Source organism: Peromyscus leucopus, chromosome 20 (genome assembly GCF_004664715.2).
Source record: "Peromyscus leucopus breed LL Stock chromosome 20, UCI_PerLeu_2.1, whole genome shotgun sequence".
Taxonomy (NCBI): Eukaryota; Metazoa; Chordata; class Mammalia; order Rodentia; family Cricetidae; genus Peromyscus; species Peromyscus leucopus.
The window spans coordinates 4,371,046-4,395,473 of record NC_051080.1 but is presented as its reverse complement, the minus strand read 5'-3'; the positions used below and the strand labels follow the sequence as shown (position 1 = coordinate 4,395,473).

Here is a 24,428-nt window from a genome sequence, read left to right as displayed (position 1 = left end):
CCTGCTACAGGTAATGAGTCTCTTCCCTCTCCTATCTTGGCTGGGCCGACGTTAGCTTTATACTCACTGCATCCATTTCCATGTCAACATCTAAAGCCAGACAGAGAAGTTGGTGGTTACCTTACGTGAGGTGAGGACGGAATTTGACTATGGTCTCAAAAGCTACTGTATGAGAACTACATGCAGGGGAAAAATCAGCCTGGGAAACTTCTAAAGAGAAGATGATAGGCTTACATTTGGAATGAGCACAGACAGGACTTCCAGAGTTAACATGGATAATACACAAACTGTACCTTGGCAGGGAACAGGTTTGACCCTGGGCCAGTCTCAAATATTCTTTCTAGTGTTAAGGAATTTCATAGTGGGGCTGGAGATGGCCGAAGTTCAATTCCCAGCACTATGTCACACGGCTCACAACTGCCTGTAACTCTAGCTGGAGAGGCTTCAGTACTCGAGACACAACCAAACATATACATAATAATATAACAGATCTTTAAAAATAATCCTGTAGCACATATGGTAATATGTTACAGTTTAAAACATACAAGTCACACATGTGCTGCCTAACATCTATGCTAACAATAAGTGTCCTGATGCTAAAACTCTGCAAGGACACTTTCACCAAAACTGTGGTTTGGGGGCTGAAGAGATGGCTCAGTGGTTAAGAGCATTGACTGTTCTTCCAGAGGACCTGAGTTCAATTCCCAGCAACCACACGGCGGCTCACAACTATCTGTAACTCCAGTTCCTGAGGATCTGACACCCTCACACAGACACACATGCAGGCAAAACATAAATGGATATAAAATAAAAAATAAATTAAAAAAAAAACAAAACAAAACTGTGGTTTGTCATTGTTGGTCAACTGACACAGAACAAAGCTCTTTCAGTTTGTAGACTGGACCTAAATAAACTGATAATTTTTCAAAAATAAAACAAGCCAAGCAGACTGGCACACACCTTTGATCCCAGCACTCTGGAGGCAGAGACAGACAGGTCTCTGAATTCAAGACTAACCTGGTCTACAGAGGAGTTCCAGGACAGTCAGGGCTACACAGAGAAACCCTGTCTGGAAAATCCGAAAGACAAAGAAAGAAAGTAAGAACTAAGGAGGAGACTGGAGAACTTACAAAACAAGAACGGCTGTGAGTCCACAATTACAGAGTAAGTGGTAGGAGCCAGGGTTAGCTATGAGAATGTCTGCTGTGCATGTGTACAGTCTTCCTAGGGGAGGAGGAAGAAATGGGAGGAGGAGGAGGAAAAAAGATGAAGGGAAGGGAGGAAGGAGGAGGCAAAGAGAGGAAGGAGGAGGGAGGAAGGAGGAGGGAAGGAGGGGGGAGGAGGGACTTTATGTAGAAAGGCTATTAAACAGGGTAACCCAAACAAGATTCTGCCACAGGTCAACATTTTACCATTTCTATTCATTTTTCATGAAGGGAAGTTTTATTTGATATCAGTAATTTTAAAATAAAAACTGATTAACTATGTCTTTGAAAGACTAAAGAACAAACAAAAGATGGCTGGCTCCCATTGAGTCTTACCTCTCCAATCTTAACCGGAGTTCCCACCAGGGGAGAAATGCAGGGAAGGGGACATCGGTCCCGACACTCTGGGTGGGAGACCAAACGACAGTCTCGACACTTCAGAGACAGCTTGCCAAATTTGATCCGCTTTCCACATGGAACACAAGATTCGGGCTTAATAACCTAGAGATAAAACAGGGCAGAAGCAATAGAATGATATGAATTACTGTCAACCACATGCATTAAGCACACAGTAGATACAAAACAACGTTTTAGACCATTACACATTTTAATGTAATTCTCACAACAAAAACAGGTCTTGTTTGCTTCATTTTAAGTGGATATGCTGGGCAGAGTGGCACATGCCTTAATTCCAGTACCTAGGAGACAAGGCAGGTGGATCTCTGTGAGCTCAAAGCCAACCAGGGCTACAAAATGAAACCTTCTCCTCAGTTAGGGTGGGTTCTTGTGAGTCCTTCCTCCATCCATGCTGCTGGAGGGGAAAGTCATTTTTTTTCTGGAGGTGTGGCCGCTGGGAAGTCGCTCGTGCTCCAGTTCATAAATCCTCACACTCATGCACATACTGGAAGCACTAATTAGACTCAGTTATTAAAAAAATAAAATTTAAAAAAGGACATGAAGTTGAGACTGGGGCACATTGAGGGTAGACCAGGAGTTTCGGGGGGTAGTAGAGGGGCTGAACCTGATCAAAATACATTTCATGAATGTCTAAAATTCTCAAAGAATAAACAATGTCATACTGTTAAAAGGCAGCTAATAGCCAGGCAGCGGTGGCGTATGCCTTTAATCCAGCACCCAGGAGGCAGAGTCAGGCAGATCTCTATGAGTTCGAGACCAGCCTGGTCTACAGAGTGAGATCCAGGACAACCAGAGCTACACAGAGAAACCCTGTCTCGAAAAACCAAAGAAAAAAAGGGCAGCTAATAATAAGTGTTGACATGACATAGAGAAACTGAAACTCTTCTATATCATTGATAGGAATGTAAGGGAAAAGTCTGGAAAACCCTCAGGAAATTAAGCATAGTTACTGTATGACCCAGTGATTCCACTTCTAGGTATACATATCCAAGAGAAATGAAAATGGCCTCCATAAACGTGTGTACATACGCAACATTCTTTGTTGTTTTTTTTGTTTTGTCTTGTTTTGTTTTGTTTTGTTGGTTTTTCTTTTTTTTTTTTTTTTTTTTTCCGAGACAGGGTTTCTCTTGTGTAGCTTTGCTCCTTTCCTGGAACTCACTTGGTAGCCCAGGCTGGCCTCGAACTCACAGAGATCCGCCTGCCTCTGCCTCCCGAGTGCTGGGATTAAAGGCGTGCGCCACCACCGCCCAGCTTTTTTTTGGTTTTTCAAGACAGGGTTTGTCTGTGTAGTTTTGGTGCCTGTCCTGGAACTCACTCTGTAGCCCAGGCTGACCTTGAACTCACAGAGATCCACCTGCCTCTGCCTCCCGAGTGCTGGGATTAAAGGCGTGCGCCACCACCGCCCAGCAACATTCTTTCTAGCAGCTGAAAATGGAAAACCCTAAATGTCTATTCACTGATAAACGGATAACTATGTGGCATATGCTTTCCACGGAGTCGAACATCATTCCCCAAATAAAAGAAATGAAACACACAGGCTCCAGCATGGCTGAGTAAATGAAAGAAGCCAGACACAAAGGCACGCATGCCATATGTACATGAAATGTCTTAAACAGACAAAGCCATAGACCTGAGTGGTGTGGATGGTGGTAGCCTCTGGCTACTGGATGTTGATGTAGCACAGCATGGTGGGGGAAATTCTATTAGGTATAGGGTTTCATTTTTAGGTGGTGAAAATGTTGTGAAGTTGACAATGGTGACAGATATCCAATTCTATGAATATACTAAATGTCACTGGATTTAAATGGACGGATGAAGCCAGGCAATGGTGGCTCACACCTGTAATTCCAGCATGCAAGTTGCCAGTGGAGCTGGAGAGACAACTCAGTGATTATTGTTCTTGCAAAGGACACAAGTTCGATTCCCAGCACCCACACTGGGTAGCTCACAACAGCTTTTAACTCTAGCTCCAAATGAGCTGATACCCCACATTAAGGTCACCAATATCATGTAAGGTAACTTTCTGGGAATAAAAACAATGTGTAATGTCTTGATTAGGATGTGAGTCACATGAGCTATGTGTTTGGTAAATTCAATGAATATTACCTGCATATTAGTCAGGTAGTGGTGGTACATGCCTTTAATCCCAGCACTCTCGGCAGAGGCAGGGGGATTTCTGCGAGTTAGAGGCCAACCTGGGCTACAAGAAAGAGTCTGTTCCAAAAACAAACTAACTGCCTCAAAGAAAATGAAGCCCTCCCGGACTTACCGTCTTTGAGACAAAGTCATGGAGGCGCATGCCTCCGTTATTCTGAGGGGTCCCCAAGTTGTCTGTCTCGGTTCTTGGCTCCACTGGCCTGCTGTTCAGAGCGGAGTCACTGTTCACAGGCTGTAAAGGACCTAGAAAACAATCAAGTTTAAATTTCTGTCCTAAAAATTGTCACCTTCTGGATTTTAATTTTCCCTTTTTAACTTTGCTTTGACTATAACTAGTAGTAGTGAACACACACACACACAGTTTCCAGGAAAAGCTCCAATTCTCCACTAGAGGTACACGCAGACTGACTAGCCACCCAGAAGTAAAGGACGGCACAAACACACCAGGACAGCAGCAAGCAGCTAGTAAGAATCTCCCCACTACGGCTCAGCCTTGTCTCAAGAGGCTTCTAAGACACCCACTCTCAATTTCAACCAGTGTTTTCATTTATTTATATTTGGTTTTGGTAGCCAAGGCTGAGCCAACTCCAGCCCCTCTTTCCTTCTTTTTAATTTTCCTTTTTTTTTTTTTTTTTGAGGTTTTATTAGTTATATGTGTGAGTGTCTGCCTGAATGGATCTGTGTACCACATTGTACTACGTTGTGTAGAGCCCAACGAGGCCAGGAAGGGATGTCAGATTCCCTGGGTCTGGAGTCACAGATGGTGTGAGCCACCATGTAGGTGCTGGGAACCAAACCTGCATCCTCTGCAGGAGCAGCTAGTGCTAAGCCATCTCACCAGCCCCCGCTTCTGTTTTTTGGTCTCACCAGGTATCCACGGGCTGACCTTGAACTCACTATGAAGACTAGGCTGCCCTTCACTATGAAGACTAGATTGATTCCAATCTACCTATGCTTCCAAGTGCTCAGATTATAGCTGTGTGCCTCCACAGCCAGCTCTGCAGAGACACTGATGACACTTAGCCATAAATCCATCAGACCTGATTTCCCCCGACTCCTGGTCCAAGATGGCAATGTCTCAATAGTAGACACAGCTTCAATGGGTCCGCCATCACTTGGAACAGTCACGGTAGTTTTTGCAACTATTGATTCATTTGCCTGAAACAGAGCCATAAGGAAAGACAGACAGACAAACTTTGTTTCTATACAGGTGTTTTCCAGTAGCTAAAAATTCCCAAATCCGGAGTTAAGACTTATATTCTGGTCCTAAGCCTTTAAGTCGAAATCTCATACACTGCAGGGTGATACATACATTGAAATACAATCAAACCTATAGCTGATAGTTCTGATTTTTTTTTTTTTTCTTGTTTGTTTTGGGATAGGATCTCTCTATGTAGCCCTGGCTGTTCTGGAACTATGTTAGACCAGGCTGGCCCCAGCTTCACTGCCTCCAGAGCGCTAAGATTAAAGGTGTGCGCCACTGATAGTTCTTAATCAACACCCACTCACATGGACAATAGAGGATCTTACTACATAGAAAACACTCAAACTTCTCTCAAAATAACACTGCAGTAATATTGACTGTCACTGTGCTGTGCAGGGCCACTAACCCCTGGTGTGTTTAGGACCCCAGTTCTCTGGCTGACTCCTCTTACCTGGTCTACTGTGGAGCCAATGGAACAGGTTTTTTTTATGGGCCCGGGAGGGCCGTCGATGAACTGTCGGCTGTTGGAGCGCTACAGAGGAAGTAAAGACCAAAACTTGAATGTGTCACGGAGAACTGAAGCCCAGAGAACACAATAATCCTATCAGCAACGACATGCACGTCCTAAGAAGCAGGGCTACATAAATAATGTGCTCTTCCTTGTGGCCTATTTGTTAAACAAACACAAAAATGCTTTCAGTGCTATAGAAAAGAGACGAGCTCTGGAGACAGCATCAGAAAAGAAGAACCATAATCCTATCTAAGGACATGAAGTCTTTGGAAACACATCAAATACCCTAAGCACGTCAGCCCAGATAGAGCTCCACATCCTATTCTACACACGCTGCATCTGGAGCTTGTATTAGAGTACAAAAGTCCTGCGTGAAAATTCACATGACAACTCAAAACAAACTTAAATATTCTTTCCTACGATATGGAGATGTAGCCCAGGCCCGTGAACTAAAGTAGAATCCTGCCCTCAGTCACTGCTTCAAGTGACATCACTGTGGCCCCTGGAGGACTGGAGAGATGCTCAGTAGGGAAAGGTGCTCACTGTGTTAAGACTGATGGTCTCAGTCAATTCCCAGAACCTACAGTGGCTGGGAAAGAACCAATTCTTATGCACTGAGGTATGCATGTGCCTGTACTCACGTGGCCATCTCTCTCTCTCTCTCTCTCTCTCTCTCTCTCTCTCTCTCTCTCTCTCTCTCTCTCTCACACACACACACACACACACACACACACACACACACACTCTCACACACACACACACACACACAAATAGTAATAAATACCATTTTTAAATCAAAAAGGTATTGCCCCAGCAGCACTAATCCATTTGTGTTTTGTGCTCGTTTGTTTTGAAACAGGGTCTCTCTATGTAGCCCTGGCTGTCCTGAAACTTGCTCCATAGACCAGGTTAGGCTCCAGTCACAGAAATCCACCTGACCCTGCCTCCCAAGAGCTGGGATTAAAATGTGCACCACCACAGCTACATTTTGTGTTTTTTGTTTAACGATGTCTAGAGATGTGTCAGAAATATAGTTTTGTATCCAAATTTCCCAAAAAGAAAAACTATTACTAATGGGATTTTTTGTTTGTTTGGTTTTTCTCTTAAAAAATTTTTTTTTTATATTATGTGTATGAGTAGCCTGCATGTATATATGAACACCGCATGTATGACTGATGCCCAAGGAGGCTATAAGAGGCATTGGATCCCCTGAAACTAGAGTGACATACATTTGTGAGTCACCACCTGGGAATACCATCCAGGTCATCTACATAAGCAGCAAGTGCTCTTAACAGCAATCCCTCCAGGCCTGCTTTTGTTTTGTTTTGTTTTGTTTTGTTTGAAATAGGATATTACAATGTAGTTCAACCTAGTCTCAAACTTGATAAATAGCCCAGGCTGGCCTCAAATTCATGATCTTCCTGACTCAACCTCCTTAGTGTTAGGATCACAACTGTGGGACAAGATGCCAGGAAAGAAAAAAAATTGTTTTGGTTTTTGGAGATAGGGTTTCTCTGTATAGCCCTGGCTGTCCTGGAACTCACTCTGTAGACCAGGCTGGCCTTGAACTCAGAGATCCGCCTACCTCTGACTCCCAAGTGCTGGGACTACAAGGCATGCGCCACCACGCCTAGGGAGAACTCTTATTTTATAAATGGTAAGACATCTGAGCCTAATGGCCTAAGTTTATAATCCCAACCACTTGGAAGGTTGAGGCAGAAGGATCACAAATTTAAGGCTTTCCTACACAGCAAGTTAAGGACATCCTGGGTGACAAGTGACAAGTGAGAGAGCATTTGCCAAGTGTGCATGGGACTGTGGGTTCAAGCACCACCCAGGGAGGGGCAAGGAGAACATATACATACCCTCTTTTCTCGTTTCTTCATTTTGAAATTCTTCACCAAAGAAGAATCCCAGTCCTGTTGACAATTAGACCATGTTAATCTCTCTCTTTGGTTAGGTTGATCATAAATCCTGTGCAAATAAATTTACAGCAAACAAGTCAGACTACCTAACTTAAAACCCCAGGAGAGAGAAATTAAAACAGTCTTCGGAGTTTGCTCCAAAGCTCCAGTTAGCAGGCTTCCTTCAAATATTGAAGCAACAGTAATAGAATCAGGAACCAATGCCACAGAGACAGGGAAAGGTTAGAGAATCAACCGCTGTCGTGATTATTTCAGGTGCCTGGTCCTTTATTCCTGATTATTTTTCTAATTAGTTTTTAGAACTTAGAGAATTTAAGACATTGTACAGACCACGTCAGATGTAACTCGTGCCCTAAGTGACTGCTACAGTCTAGTAGGATATTCCATCCAACAGTCCCACTTAAGAAGTTAGTTCACAGTTTTTAACCCTCAATATCTCTTTCTTGGTCCTAAAAGGTAGTTTACCTTTGAATTCTATGCCTTTTACTACAGACTAGTTTCACTTCCGTTATTGTAGTCACTGGCATTCATTTTCCTATCTACCTGTGCTTCCCTCACTCCTGGTTGCCCTACAAACACAGTACCTAGAAACCGCATATACAAACAAACAGGAGGGCAACATGAACTGAACTTCCCCAATTCATGTTCAAATAATTTAGCTGCTGTTGATCAGCCCCAACTATAACAGCTATCACGGTAGAGGTTTTCCTCAAAACTCACCTGATAGGTTTGATTATATACCCCAGACCTACTCTATGTAATTCTTTATTCCAAAGGGTGGCTTCCTAATATTTATATCCTTAAAATGGTCATTTGCTTCTCTGGTTAAACACTGACTATGAGCAAAAACACTCCTAGGAATGTAGTAAGTACTTGCTACTTGCTTTGCCATCAAAAACCCAACACTAACAACGTCCTGGGCTTTGGTTTGTTTGCTGGGTTTCAGACTCCACAGAAATGATGAACTGCCAGTCTCCTGAGCATTAAAGACTAAACTACCAGTAGGTATATGAAACATTACCATTTATACAGAAATTTCACAGTTCTGCTATCGACAAAAGCAAGGTAACAAGTTAGACATGGCAACCATTGTTTAATCAAAGAATAATACACTGCCCAGAAATTTAAATTCCCATCCTTCTGGCTCAAGTCCTTCTATGAAGGATGGCTAAGCTTCCCTCAAGAAGCAGACTAATTGGGAAATAAAGTACAAATCTACTCACTGTAGCAGCAGCAGCAGTAGCAGCAGCAAATAAACCTAACCTGGGTCTACACAGCAAGCTCCAGGACAGCTTACAACTACATAGTGAGATCCTTTCTCAAAAACACCCTGCCTGGTCAATCTTGCTGATTTTTACCCCTAGCTAGGGCTTTAACAAGTTAAGACATAATCTATTACTAGAGGTGCCTCCCAGAGACCCTCAGAAAAACTCCACTTCACAGCAAATCCTGAATTTTACATTCTCACTTCCAGAAAATAAATATTTAAGTCACTATCTTATAGCTTGGGTGGATTTATATTTTAAATTGCTAGCTCAGAATCTGTAACAAATCAACAATGAAAGAGTCGTAAAGGATGGCCAAGGACAGGAGCAGAGATGCTCCTACAGGGCAGGTTAACAAAAGCAGATAACTCCAGAGATCAAATGTTTATTACCAGTGATTCATCAGTCTTGTCAAAGCTGATATCTGATAAAATGGAACCAGATTCATCAATGGTTGACAGTCTGGATTAAAAACAATAACACAATGTTAGACACAGAACACCATAAAACAGAAAAGCCACCAGTCCCCTGAAAAGTCCCACTGGTCAGATAACATGAGCAAGTTCACAGACACGCACAAGCTGCAGTCCTCGCTGCAGGGAGCTGCTCTCCATGGTTTCCAGAGTGCTGTGCATGCAGAACAGCACAGTGTCGTCAGCAGCAAGTGAGGATCCCAGCCAGGGCTATGGGGGCTTTTCTTGCTGTACTACAAGGAAGCAGACTGAGGTTCGATTCGATTCCAATCAAGTCTGACACTTCCTACAGTATTACCCAGCACTGGACTTTAGGTTTGATATTTTTGTCTGAGACTAGACTAGCCTCTAGACTAGGCTGTCCGTGACCTTCCTATGGAACTGGAGATGATCGTCAACTTCTGACTCTCCTGCCCCCACATCCCAAACACTGAGATTACAGATGTGTACTGCCAAGCCCAGTTTACAAAGCGCTGGGGACCGAAGCACACTAGGCAAGTTCTCTATTACCTGAGCTACATCCCCAGGCCCAGCACTGACTTTTTAAGACATTAAGCCTAAGATGAATATAGTAGTCCATGCAGATAATGTAGCACTTGAGAGGCACAAGCTCAGGAGTTCAAGGCCAGCCTGGGATATGAAAGACCCTACCTCAAAAAATAGGAGGGGCTGGGGGGACTGTGAGAAATGATAGCTCAGTGATTAAGAGCTCACACTACCTACAACATGCAGCTTATAGTCTTTTACAGCTCTCATTCCAGGGGATCCACTATCCTCTTCTGGTTTACATGGGTATCCCTGCACACATGGCTTATCCTCACACACACATACTCATAATTTTTTTAATCTTTATAAAAAAAAAAAAAGAAAGAAAGAAAGAAAAGAAATCAAGTTCACACATCTTCTTAGTTCTAAAGATTCCACCTGAGCTGGGCATAGTGGCAAGACAGCTTTAGCCCCAGCACCCAGGAGGTTAAAGCAGAGCTCTATGAATTCAAGGGCAGCCTGAAATAAACAGGAAATTCAGGCCAGCCAGGGCTACACCCTAAATAAGACCCTATCTCACCAAACCAAACCAGATTCCCCATGGACCAATCAGCCAACAAAACAAACAACCCTAAGAGTGTAAGCCTTTTCCTACTTACTGTACTGGGTGGGAGCATTACACTCAAAGCCTGGCTGAGACTATCTTAGCGACACTATGGAACCCAAGTGATTGTCTGGCCTTAGCTCCCAGCAGCTGCAGAGCTCTCTGGAGAATAAACACTGTGAGCACTGCTGAAACGCCACTTTCACCTCTGCTGTCTCCGCAATGGACAGGATTAGTTATTGATGTGTAATTTAACACCAACACCAAAACTGTACCCATGGTGAAACAACAGCCTAAGGAAAGCTTAAAAATAATGAAAGCGAGCGGGGGCAGGCCTGCACCCCTCCCTCCCCCGCCCACCCCAAGGCGCTTCTGCTTTGCTCAGCACACACTCCAGAAGCAGTACATTTAAGAGGTCAGATAATGGGACTTGTGACAGCCCGGCTGCTGTGATCAGGTGACAACAGATGCGGTCCCCCACCTATTGTTCCCTGGGTTGCCACTGGATGCTTGGCCTCGGTTGAGAAAAGCTAGAGCTGATTTTTGTTCCTCGCTTAGCTGGATGCTGCCAGATGTGTCACACATGAGTATGTCTCGAATCAGCTGAATCTGTTGTTCCTACAGACCAAAGCAGAGGAAACATCGTAACTAGCCAGGGAAGGAAGCTTCACCTCAAATCTATGGGCTAGACAGAAGACATTAAAATACAACATTATGCAAATGTGCCTTCAGGAAGGCCCTACAACAAGAGAATATTAATTCACATCAAGCTCAGGCTGTGGCTGGTTTCTGATGAGTAAAATCAACTCCGTATAGAATGGGGGGGTCTCTGCTATGAGATTTTTAGATCTTACTGCTAATCCAAGAGGAGAGTGGTATAGAACAAGAGCTCCAAAACAGATTTCACATAGCAAAAATACTTCAAGTATTATTTTTATCAGAACAGTTATTGGCTTCTTTTATGGATCAAAGCAGTCACATGTTTTTCAAATGATGAAACAAAATACATAAAATAAATACAAAGCTGTAATGCAGACAATTTGGGCTTACCGAGGCATCTAACACTGAGTTAAGATGGATTAGTCCCCTCAAGTAAAGCTCTCCTTTGCACCATGACACATCTTGTCACATCAAAATAACATATATACCAGTCACACTGTTCAACTCACTCAATACATCTAGCCCTTTACCAGGAGCTAGAAAGAAGTGATGAAGCATTAGCATTGCTTTGGCTGTATCGATGACAGCAGGCCAGTGCCACCAACTCAAAAAAGAGAGCAATATTCTTGGTATTTAGAATAAACAATATAGCTGGGCGGTGGTGGCACACTCCTTTAATCCCAGCACTTGGGAGGCAGAGCCAGGCAGAACTCTGTGAGTTCGAGGCCAGCCTGGGCTACCAAGTGAGTTCCAGGAAAGGTGCAAAGCTACACAGAGAAACCCTGTCTCGAAAAACAAAAAAAAAAACAAAAAAAAAAAAAAAGAATAAACAATATAGCCTGCACATGGTGGCATACACCTCTAAACCCAGTATTCAGGGAGCAGAGGCAGGAGGATCATACTTGAATTTCAGGCCATCAGGGATTATACAGCAGAATCCTGTCTCAAAAGATACCCACCCACCCCTGCAGAATAGCAAATAAATTATGATACATAACTATTCTAGAATTTCATTATTATTCTCCCTCACTTTAATTCTTTTTTTTTTTTTCAGAGCTGAGGACCAAACCCAGGGCCTTGCACTTGCTAGGCAAGCGCTCTACCACTGAGCTAAATCCCCAACCCCACTTTAATTCTTATAAAAAAAAAAAAAATTTGAACTGCTGGAACCCAGAACCTTATGCGTGCCAGGCAAGAATTTACCAACTGCACTACATCCTTGTCCATTTTGTTTTAACTCTCATTTGAAATCTGTCTAGTGAAAACCAGTTTCAAGTCTAAAGGAAAAAATAAGTATTAATTTCAAACTTAAAAAAAACAGAGGCCAGGGGCTGGAGAGATGGCTCAGAGGTTAAAAGCACTGGCTGTTCTTCCAGGAGATCTGGGTTCAATTCCCAGCACCCCCATGGCAGCTCACAACTGTCTGTAACTCCATCTCCAGTGGATCTGACACTCACACAGACATACCTGCTGACAAAATACAAATGCACCTAAAATAAAAATAAATGATTCATAAAAAAAAGAAAGAAAGAACACACACATACACACACACACACACACACACACAAAAAAAAGAGGCCACAGGCTACAGTTTCATCTCTAATCACAGGCAAGATGCCAAACAATTTTCAGTTGTTTACATAAGGGGGAACTGGGTATATCTGGTAAATAAAAACATTATCAAAACTGTCTTCCCAGGCCATCACCAGTCTAACAAGCAAAGCAATACACACCAGCTTTGCACATTCAGCCTCAGCACGCTGTCTCCGCTTGATCTCTACATCTACTTGGTTACGAGCATGCTTCAGCTTGACGTCCAGAGCGCTACGCCCAGTCTCTGCTTTCAACAATAGATCTTTGAATTTCTCCAGCTCCTGGTTGGTTCTTTGACATTTCTTCCGGAAATCCTCGAAGTCCTTCACAACCTGGATGAATTCAACTGAGGACAGGTAAAAACTTAATAATCCAAGCAACAAAAATTCAACTGCTCAAATAAACAGGTCTATAGTTAGCTTCATCCCAAATAGAAAGTCTACAGTCTGAACTACAGTCAAACAGGGCTGAAAATGACCAGGAACAAACCCTGTCTTGTCACTTTGGACGAGAGCTTAGTGGGAAGCAATTCCTGATTCAATAGGCTACACACTTTGGGCTTCACCAGGGCATCTGCTATGGAGTATGTAACTCATTAGTCACCTGGCTCCAGATGTCACCAATGCTGAAAGCTCCTGAGCAGAAGGCAACCAAAGAGGGATACCTTTGGGGCAGCTGTCACACACCAGGACAGTCACATAAAACAAAAACCAGCCTCCTTTACAGTCATACATTGCTGAACCTGAGTTAAACAGCAAATTCAGGTATCACTGCTACAATATGCTCTAGTAGATATAGATAAATATTACGGATATCTAAGGCCTGTAATTCTATTCAGTGATAATTATACAAATATTGACCAGAAAGTAAAGAGCCAATTGCTTTTGCTGTTTAACAATGCCCTGAGGGGAAGTAAATACTCCAGTGTAAAACCAGAAATGATCACACTAGCTCTTGGAAAGTCACTGGAAGCAGAACGGGGACTCTGTTCAAACGTGAGCAAAGATGACAGCCTCACTCCCAGGCAGCATGGAGCCTGTGTCCATCCCTGGCTGGTGCTGACGACTGCTCTACAACGTGCACAAATGCCTTCAATTCCTGGGCTGACCTCAGCTGTCCCCAGGCATTGGTCTCCACCAACATCATGTGGGTCTATTTATTGCTGGTCAAACCCTGTTTACAGGTGAAACTAAGCCACACTCACCTAAAGCCAGCAGATTTTTAGTTTAGTTAGAGAAGGCATTTTCCTATACAAATTTAAACGATATACAAAAATATACAACATGCAAGCAATTTTAATCTGACTAAACTTCCAACTTGGTATACCAATTCATTCAAAAGAAACCCAGTCAGCCGGGCGGTGGTGGTGCACATCTTCAATCCCAGCACTTGGGAGGCAGGGGCAAATGGATCTCTGTGAGTTTGAGGCTGGTCTACAGAGGGAGTTCCAGGACAGCCAGGGCTACACAGAGAAAATCCTGGGGGCGGGGCGGGGAGATTGAGTCATAAGGGAACTTATATCAGTAGCATAATAGGACAGTATGAAAGTTATCTTAGGCAAAGAAAATGTCAAGAATCAAATATTAGGACTAGAGAGATGGCTCAGCAGTTAAGAGCACTGGCTGCTCTTCCAGAGGACTCGGTTTCAATTCCCAGCACTCATACAGCAGCTCACAACTGTCTATAGCTTCAGTTGCAGGGGATCCAACACCCTCACAAAGACATGCATACAGGCAAAATATCAATGCACTAAAATATTTAAAAAATAAAATAAATTAAAGCCAGGTATGGTAGTACACACCTTTAGTTCCAGTACTTGGGAACTAAAGGCAGAGGCAGACAGATCTCTGTAAGTTCAAGGCCAGCCTGGTCTATATAGTGAGTTCCAGGACAGCTAGAACTTAAGAGGCTGAGGCAGGAAGAACAGAACTTTAGGCAAACCTGTGATAGTCAGTGAACTAGAGGCCTGCTGTGGGATGGTCTGTAGGTTAAATGTGTTGCTGATTGGTCAATAAATAAAACACTGATTGGCCAATAGCCAGACAGGAAGTATAGGCGGGACTAACTGAGAGGAGAACTGAGAGAATAGGAAGGCGGAGGGAGATACTGCCAGCCGCCGCCATGACAAGCAGCATGTGAAGATGCCGGTAAGCCACGAGCCACATGGCAAGGTATAGATTTATAGAAATGGATTAATTTAAGCTATAAGAACAGTTAGCAAGAAGCCTGCCACGGTCATACAGTTTGTAAGCAATATAAGTCTCTGTGTTTACTTGGTTGGGTCTGAGTGGCTGTGGGACTGGCGGGTGACAGAGATTTGTCCTGACTGTGGGCCAGGCAGGAAAACTCTAGCTACAGAGGCCAGCTTGCCTGGGAGCAGTAAGAACAGAGATGTATGAGACAGCTTTGTGCTTGTGGTCAGGAATCTGAGGCAAGAGGATTGCCATGACTTCAATTGTCTGGGCTACAATATGAGACCCACCCTCTTAAAAAAGTAAAACAAGAAAGCAACATGCTTGGAAATCCAGATTTCCCCAGTTCATGGAATAAATAAATAAGAAACTGGTAATTAATATCAACGATTCTATGGAAAGAGCCCCTTGGTAAACAAGCAAGCAAGCAAGCTAGCTGGGTAAATTTCACTTAAAAACATGATGAACGGGACTGGAGAGATAGCTCAGTAGTTAAGACCACTGGCTGCTCTTCCAGAGGACTCAGGTTCAAATCCCAGCAACCACATGGGCAGCTCACAACTGTCTGTAATTCCAGTTCCAGGGGATCTAGCACACTCACACAGATATATATATGCAAGCAAAGCACCAACGAACATAAAATAAAAATAATTATTAAAAACAAAAACAAAAAACCACGATGGATGGCTTAGTGGTAAAGAAGGCCTGAGCTAGTTTCCGGCACCATGTCAGGCAGCTTACAACCACCAGTACCTGCCACTCTAGAGACGCCTATGCCCTCTTCTGGCCTCCACGGGTACCCACATACACAGGTTTGTTGTTTTGTTTTGTTTTTGTTTTTTTGTTTTTTTTAAGAGTAATATAGAGGGAAAGAGAGATGGCTCAGCAGTTAAGAGCACTGACTGATGTTCCAGAGGACCCAGGTTCAATTCCTAGGCTGTGAGATATCTGATCACAACAGAATAAAAAATTTTTTAAAAAAAAGTAATATAGAATAAATATTAATGGTTCTTTGGAATGAGTGCTCAGTACACTTTGGCCAGCTGTAGCCATCACTGTCTTTTTAGGGAACCTGAAAGAACACCCACTTTCAGATTTCCGCACAATCCAGCATTATAAAAACCAAATGCTGGCCGGGCGGTGTTGGCGCACGCCTTTAATCCCAGCACTTGGGAGGCAGAGCCAGGCGGATCTCTGTGAGTTCGAGGCCAGCCTGGGCTACCAAGTGAGCTCCAGGAAAGGCGCAAAGCTACGCAGAGAAACCCTGTCTCGAAAAACCAAAAAAAAAAAAAAAAAAAAAAAAAAAAACCAAATGCTGAAACCTGCCGGGTTCCCTTTTCATATCACGCACCCTCCCTCCCCACCCTCCACAGACCAGTGCAGAATGACTTACTGCTTTCATTTCCTTCATTGATAATCTCCAACCGACGCACAAGCTGCTCAAACAGAGTCCACAAATTCACCACTGTAGCATCCATCTTCTGCCAAGAAATCAAATATACATTAGGAAGCTGCCTTCTCCCCCTTACAAAAGGTTCACTAACAGTCTAGTAAACCTATCAGTGACCAATACCTGGGCCCTCCTACATGCAGCCACCATTTCAAGAATCTTTTGTTTATTTGCTGGTTGGTTTTTGTTGTTTTTCAAGACAGGGTTTCTCTGTTTTAACAGTTCTAACTGTCCTGGAACTTGCTCTGTAGATGAGGCTGGCCTCAAACTCACAGAAAACCACCTGGCTCTACCTCCCAAGTGCTGAGATTAAAGGCGTGCACCACAACCGCCCAGCTGCCATTTCAAGAATCTTAAACCAATTTTGTGATCCTAATTTAAAAAAAAAAAAAGTTACTGTCTTTGTTTTGTTTCATTTTTTGACCCCCACCCCCTGGTTGTTTCAAGAGATCCACCTGTGCTGGGATTAAAGGTATGCACCCACCACTGGCTGCCTATTTATTTTTTGAGATGGTCTTGAACTCACAATCTTCCTGTGTCAGCATTCTATTTTTTTTTAAAGATTTATTTGTTTATTATGTATACAATGTTCTGCCTGTATGTATGCCTGCAGGCCAGAAGAGGGCACCAGATCTCATTACAGATGGTTGTGAGCCACCATGTGGTTGCTGGGAATTGAACTCAGGACCTCTGGAAGAACAGCGGGTACTCTTAACTGCTGAGCCATCTCTCCAGCCCCCTGTGTCAGCATTCTAAATGCTGGGATTGCAAGCATGTGCCCGAGCTGCACTGAACTAGAAAACCGTTGGAAACCACTGACAACATACATCTTCCGTCTGTCTACTTCTAGGTCAGTCCTCATTCCTTACAATGATGCCGTGCTAACTGCCTTCAGTAGGAAGGAACATGTCTGTGGACTATAAACACTACCAACCACAAACAAAATGTGGTTCTTCAAATCTAATTGAACAACATTTTTTTGCTACTTTAATCTCTTAGACTTTGAAAACCTACAATGTACCTTGAAATGTTTATTTTTGGTCTCACTTTTAGCTAACATCCTGTCACAACTGTCTCTTAAAAGGCAGGACATGGTCAGCACATTTCCCACCAATGGCACAGGTGACATCACACAGTGATTAAGTAGGGAAACTGCCAGCTCAGCAGCACGAGAATTATTTCTGTAGTTGGGTTCTCTGCTGGACTGCATGCAGGGACTGTGTCTAATAAATTCATACTAAGTCCAGGCGAAGATTATGTTATACCACTCTGGCGTCCGAGAGACAATGGCCACCTTCACAACGACAAGGGCAAAGGAAAAACCATTTGCTAGTGGGTTCTGGATAGGGAATTCCAGGCTTTGTGTTTCCTCCCAAAGACCTGCTAATATCACATTAAAAACTTAGGCCACCTTCCAGGCAGCTTTGTTCCAAATAGACTTCAACAGGAATAGATTAGAAAATAAGTTCTTTGTTTAGTCGTCAGGAAAGACATTTCTAAATGTGACCAAAATTATTAAGGGAAGAAAATGTCAAATTTATTGACTTGAAAATGAAATGTTCTTAGAAACACATTAGAGGACTCTCACGCTCCTCTCACCCCTGATGCTCTGTCCAGGTAGTTACTCTATGTAGCTAAATAAAAACTTCAGAACTCTATTTTAATAGAACTTTTAGTGATTTTGCAAATATTTGTAAGAGTGTACCATGCTATGACGGTAAGAAATGGAAAAAAGAAAAGAAGAAACAAACACAACCCCACAATAAAACAAAGGAATGCATAAGCATAAAAATATTTTCCATTAAACAGTACAGAAATATTCATTTGTAGTCAAGAAACAACCACTATAATAGCAATAAAATAAAAATTCTATCAGTCCCAAGCCTGTCTGCAGTGTAACCTGAATAGGGCTGAAACCATGCTCCTCAAACGGCAACGTATCTGGTTCCAAGCAACAAACCATGGCAAGCTGCTAAGCAACCAGACTAAGCGACTTATTGCAAACATCTTCCTCCAAAGAAGAACAAAATAAAAGTGGCATTGCGGCCAGCAGGAAGGCATGTGGAAGTCACGGAGAGGTCCACACACAGGTGCTGCAGAACAGAAGCAGGAAGAACACTCGGGATCGATTCAAATGATGATCTCCTCTGGCTGCCAGTAAAAACAGAGGCCACTAGTCAGCAGCTGTAACACAGGATATTGATCTCTCCTATCTCAGCATCATAAGTATATCCTGTAATTCAGAACATGAAACTCCTGCAAAGGGGTTCAGGAGAGTAGATTCTTTAGCAACTATGATATTGAAAATGGGGGAAGGGGGGCTTCTTGTTTTTGAGACCTGGCCTGGAACCCAGAGAGCTGCCTACCTCTGGAATTAAAGGTGTGAACCACCACACCAGGCAAAACCGCGTTTTCCAGCAGGCGTGGTGCTCTGTGCTACAAGCTCAGCTCTAGAGATAAAGGCAGGATGACCACAAGCTCCAGGCCAGGAGGCTACACGCCAAAGTCTTGTCTCAAAACACAACCAAAAATGCTGTCTTTAATGACAATAAGACCTGACCTGACCTGAGCCTCTCTATGATTTGTGCCCCACCAAAGTGTATGCTGAAGCTGAATTCCCTGTGCAGCAGGACTAGAATGCTAAGGGACTAGTGTGCCCCGCAAGAGGGCCTGAAGGAATTGGTGGTCCTACTGCTCTTCTGCCATAAGGTCACAAAAAGGCATCAAGGAAACAAAGGAAATCCTTACCAAGCAATCTGAGGGCACTTCCATCTTGGACTTTCTAAACTCTAAGAAAGGATGACTGTTTGGGGGTTAGAGAGATAACTCCATCCATCAAGCGCTCGCTGCACAAGCATGCAGGCCTGAGTCTGGTCCCCAGCACCACGTACGAAGCCATGTAAGGCCAGCAAGGCGGTTCAGAGGACAAGGACCCTTCTGCACAAGCTTAACAACCCCAGCTCAATCCTACACATACGATGAAGTTAAATACATGCATGCTATGGCACACACGCAACCCCCCCCCACACACACACACACTCACACAGAATGTAAAAGAAAAAAATTCTGAGCTGAGCAGGTGCTGTGCATTTAGAATCTTAGCACTGGGGAAGCAACCCTCAGAGCTCACCCCCAGGTCTCAGTGAGACCCTGTCCCAAAACTAAAACACTGGGCCAGGCGTGATGGTGCATACCTTTCCTTCTATCACTCAGTCCCAGCACTCGGGAGGCAGAGGCAGAGGCAGTCAGATCTCAGGGTTAAGGCCAGCCTGGGGTACATATAAGACCCTATCTCAAACAAACAAAGCAAAGCACCCACAGTGGACAGCTCCTGAAGAGCACACTAGAGGTAGATCTGGTTCCTGTGTGCACGCACACAAAATAAATGTCTGTTCTTCATAAATTATACAGCTTAAGGTACTTTGTTACAACAGCAGAAATACAAAAAGAAACTTTACGTTTTCTCAAGTTTCTTTAGTTCATGATTACTCCGGGTTCAGTGTATACTCCAAGGAGTAAGGTTTAGAGCTGGTTGGCTGTGGGTTTTTTGGTGTACTGTTTTGAGAAGGATTAGTTGAGACTGCCAGGCTGGCTTTGAACTCACAGCAATCCTACTTCAGCCTCCCAAGTGGTGATATTATAAGGTGGGAGCCACTCTGCCCAGCTGAAGAAAGAGGCAGTCTCTTGAAAACAAACCCAATTCCAAAAACACACTCTACAAGACACTGTAGCTGGCGTATGCAGTCTCAGGCTGATCTCCTCCATGTGTACTAGGAGATAGTGGTTTAAAATCCCAATGCAACATGGGCAGTGGTGGCCCATGCCTTTAATCCCAGCACTAAGAGGCAGAAGCAGGCGGATCTCTGTGAGTTTGAGGCCAGCCTGGGCTACAGGATGAGTTCTAGGACAGCCAGGGCTACACAGAGAAACCCTGTCTCAAAAAAAATAAACACATAAATAAAAATAAAGCTTATAAAAGTATGAAGTGTATCACTGTGTTGTTTGGGGTCTGATAGTTGTTAATTAGATTCTGGGATAGTGATTCACAACTCCATTTATTTCCCCCTAAGTAGTCTAGACTGTCTCCACATGAGGCTCCACTAAATTCAGAAGCAAAGATTATTTTTTAAAATAGTGCTACATAATATTTAATATATGCCTTTGCTGTGAATTGAGTACTAAACTTGACATTCCACATCTGTCTTCATATGAATCTAATTAACTAAGCTGCCACTTTATAGACAACTTAGAAACAAGAACTGACTAAATACTGGGTGCACATGAAATGCAGGTGTGGAGTCAAAGTCTATCCTCTCTCCACCCTAACACACTAAATGTCATAAAGTATCGACCATATATGCTGCAGATTTTCTCAGACACCTGCAAATAGTAACAGTCACACAGAGCAGAGACCTGTATACATGTATAAACAGACATCAGCGTGTGTATATGTGTGTGTACACGGATGTCAGTCAGCATGTGTATGTGTGTGCACACAGATGTCAGTCAGCATGTGTATATGTGTGTAAACACAGTTGTCAGTCAGCATGTGTATATGTGTGCACACAGATGTCAGTCAGCATGTGTATATGTGTGTAAACACTGAAGTCAGCATGTGTATATGTGTGTGCACTGATGTCAGTCAGCATGTGTATATGTGTGTGCAAACAGATGTCAGTCAGCATGTGTATGTGTGTAAACACAGATGTCAGTCAGCATGTGTATATGTGTGTGCACTGATGTCATTCAGCATGTGTATATGTGTGTAAACACAGAAGTCAGCATGTGTATATGTGTGTGCACTGATGTCAGTCAGCATGTGAGTGTGTGTGTGTAAACACAGACGTCAGTCAGCATGTGCATATGTGTGTACACACAGATGTCAGTCAGCATGTGTATGTGTGTGTGCACAGATGTCAGTCAGCATGTATATATGTGTATACATACAGATGTCAGCATGTGTATGTGTGTGTAAACACAGATGTCAGTCAGCATGTGTGTATGTGTGTGCACACAGATGTCAGTCAGCATGTGTATGTGTGTGTGCACAGACATCAGTCAGCATGTGTATATGTGTGTGCACACAGACGTCAGTCAGCATGTGTATATGTGTGTAAACACAGATGTCAGTCAGCATGTGTATGTGTGTGTAAACACAGATGTCAGTCAGCATGTGTATATGTGTGTACACACAGATGTCAGTCAGCATGTGTGTATGTGTGTAAACACAGAAGTCAGCATGTGTGTATGTGTGTGTGCACATGTCAGTCAGCATGTGTATATGTGTGTAAACACAGACGTCAGTCAGCATGTGTATGTGTGTGTGCACATGTCAGTCAGCATGTGTATGTGTGTGCACACAGATGTCAGTCAGCATGTGTATATGTGTGTACACACAGATGTCAGTCAGCATGTGTATGTGTGTGTAAACACAGATGTCAGTCAGCATGTGTATATGTGTGTACATACAGATGTCAGTCAGCATGTGTATATGTGTGTGCACACAGATGTCAGTCAGCATGTGTATATGTGTGTAAACACAGATGACAGTCAGCATGTGTATATGTGTATACACAGATGTCAGTCAGCATGTGTATATGTGTGTAAACACAGATGACAGTCAGCATGTGTATATGTGTATACACAGATGTCAGTCAGCATGTGTATATGTGTGTAAACACAGATGACAGTCAGCATGTGTATATGTGTATACACAGATGTCAGTCAGCATGTGTATATGTGTGTGCACACAGATGTCAGTCAGCATGTGTATGTGTGTGCACACAGATGTCAGTCAGCATGTGTATGTGTGTGCACACAGATGTCAGTCAGCATGTGTATATGTGTGTGCACTGATGTCAGTCAGCATGTGTATATGTGTGTGCACTGATGTCAGTCAGCATGTGTGTATGTGTGTGCACACAGACGTCAGTCAGCATGTGTATGTGTGTGTAAACACAGATGACAGTCAGCATGTGTATATGTGTGTGCACACAGATGTCAGTCAGCATGTGTATATGTGTGTAAACACAGATGTCAGTCAGCATGTGTATATGTGTGTAAACACAGATGACAGTCAGCATGTGTATGTGTGTGTAAACACAGATGACAGTCAGCATGTGTATATGTGTGTGCACACAGATGTCAGTCAGCATGTGTATATGTGTGTAAACACAGATGACAGTCAGCATGTGTATATGTGTGTGCACACAGATGTCAGTCAGCATGTGTATATGTGTGTAAACACAGATGTCAGTCAGCATGTGTATATGTGTGTAAACACAGATGACAGTCAGCATGTGTATGTGTGTGTAAACACAGATGACAGTCAGCATGTGTATATGTGTGTGCACACAGATGTCAGTCAGCATGTGTATATGTGTGTAAACACAGATGTCAGTCAGCATGTGTATATGTGTGTGCACACAGATGTCAGTCAGCATGTGTATATGTGTGTAAACACAGATGTCAGTCAGCATGTGTGTATGTGTGTAAACACAGAAGTCAGCATGTGTGTATGTGTGTGTGCACATGTCAGTCAGCATGTGTATATGTGTGTAAACACAGACGTCAGTCAGCATGTGTATGTGTGTGTGCACATGTCAGTCAGCATGTGTATGTGTGTGTAAACACAGATGTCAGTCAGCATGTGTGTGTGTGTGTGCACAGACATCAGTCAGCATGTGTATATGTGTGTGCACACAGATGTCAGTCAGCATGTGTATGTGTGTGTGCACTGATGTCAGTCAGCATGTGTATGTGTGTGTAAACACAGATGTCAGTCAGCATGTGTATATGTGTGTGCACTGATGTCAGTCAGCATGTGTATGTGTGTGTAAACACAGATGTCAGTCAGTATGTGTATATGTGTGTACATACAGATGTCAGTCAGCATGTGTATATGTGTGTAAACACAGAAGTCAGCTAGAATCCAGACCAAAAAAGATGACAAACTTCTGACGGGGTCACCCAAGCTGCTCTTGATGAGGCTCTTACTTCTAAATAAAGTTGAGTTTCCCCCCTCTGATATAGGTTTGCTTAGGGAAACTAAAATCTGGTTCCAGTAAAATATACTCCTCTTTATATGCTAGGGGATCTTATATTCTAACATTCTACAGAAGCGACTCTCAGGAATTATTTATAGGTGACAAAAATATCTCACTACATCACTACTAACTCTCAATACCTCAGCCAAGTTGTAACTCGGAGAGCTAAAGCTTACTCGTCCTTCTCAGTGTCAATTGAGAATGGTTTTAATTTTCCTGCAGGGCCACATTTCCCTCCTCCTGTCTATCTCCTCCCCCTTTATGATTTAGCTTCACGGCTAGGAGACGCACTAATGTGGAGGGAAACAGTCGTGTGCAGAGCGCTGCTCTCAGCTGTAAAGCAGCTGTCACTCCCACAGCAGCGGCTGCTGCCTTTGAGAAGGCAGCAACGGCCCCTGTTTGGGGAGCAAGGAAATCAGTTTACAGAGCACTCTAAACAGAAAGGTGCCCAGAATCTCAGCTGTTACTGATGGGGAGCCCCAGAGGTGGGGAAGTCATGGTGTTACAGTCCCAATCTGTGAGGATCCCTAAGGGAGCAATTTGGCAACACCAGGAGAAAAAGTCTCAGCTTGCTGTTATTGCTTTGAGGCCCCAATTTAATTTCAATCACCCAGCGAAGAAGAGACAGACAGTCCTTCCGAACAACAGACCATTACAGGTCTTACTGCAGGGCATCCTGGGAAAAGCATCTATACCAGTCCTACAAACAATATTAAGAAAACTATATATCAGGTTTTTTAGATGTTATGTAGTATTAGACAAAGCAATTGGTGTTTTTTTTTCTTTTCAACAAAGTGTTTTAATGAAAAACATTATTATACACATTACTGTTCTAGAGATTCCCAAGAAATCAACAATGTAGGTTTCCTGCTGCCAAGGAAAAGCACTCCCAAAGACAAGCTCGACAGAGGATGAGTTCCTTCAACAGCACTTCAGAACAATTCATTTCCCTAAGTGTCCAGCTTCTGCTTCATATCAAAGGCAAAGAAACACTACCGTGAGTCCAGCTGTTCCTATGAACAAATCAACTGCAGGAAGATAAACAGAATGTCCTGGGCTCAACCCAGGACAAAAAGTGAGGGAAGGACTAAAGTGAGGGAAGGGAAAACTGAATTGTGATGTTTTCAGCTCAGCACACTGGTGTTCCATTTCCCGCTAGGTCTTCCGGGTCTGCAAGTCTAGAGTCTGCAAGTCTCACCAATTCCCAAAGCCTTAATGATCTCAATCAACTTTGTTATCT

General features: G+C 43.3%; 1 protein-coding gene across 6 annotated transcripts in view; it reads right to left on the bottom strand.

The window, feature by feature from the left end:
* Racgap1 (Rac GTPase activating protein 1) overlaps nucleotides 1–24,428 on the bottom strand; it is a 34,480-nt gene that overhangs the window by 7,730 nt on the left and 2,322 nt on the right. For 2 of the 6 annotated variants that reach the window (XM_028874605.2, XM_037197370.1), the window contains exons 2-10: nucleotides 16,086–16,173; nucleotides 12,641–12,846; nucleotides 10,729–10,865; nucleotides 9,077–9,146; nucleotides 7,360–7,413; nucleotides 5,435–5,515; nucleotides 4,820–4,937; nucleotides 3,892–4,022; nucleotides 1,542–1,706 (exon numbers count right to left, since the gene is read on the bottom strand). In XM_028874605.2, coding sequence (XP_028730438.1) covers nucleotides 1,542–1,706; nucleotides 3,892–4,022; nucleotides 4,820–4,937; nucleotides 5,435–5,515; nucleotides 7,360–7,413; nucleotides 9,077–9,146; nucleotides 10,729–10,865; nucleotides 12,641–12,846; nucleotides 16,086–16,170 — 1,047 coding nt within the window. In that variant the 5' untranslated portion in view covers nucleotides 16,171–16,173. The remainder of the gene's footprint in view (nucleotides 1–1,541; nucleotides 1,707–3,891; nucleotides 4,023–4,819; nucleotides 4,938–5,434; nucleotides 5,516–7,359; nucleotides 7,414–9,076; nucleotides 9,147–10,728; nucleotides 10,866–12,640; nucleotides 12,847–16,085; nucleotides 16,174–24,428) is intronic. The other 4 variants (XM_037197371.1, XM_037197372.1, XM_028874606.2 and 1 more) reach the window with 3 other exon arrangements.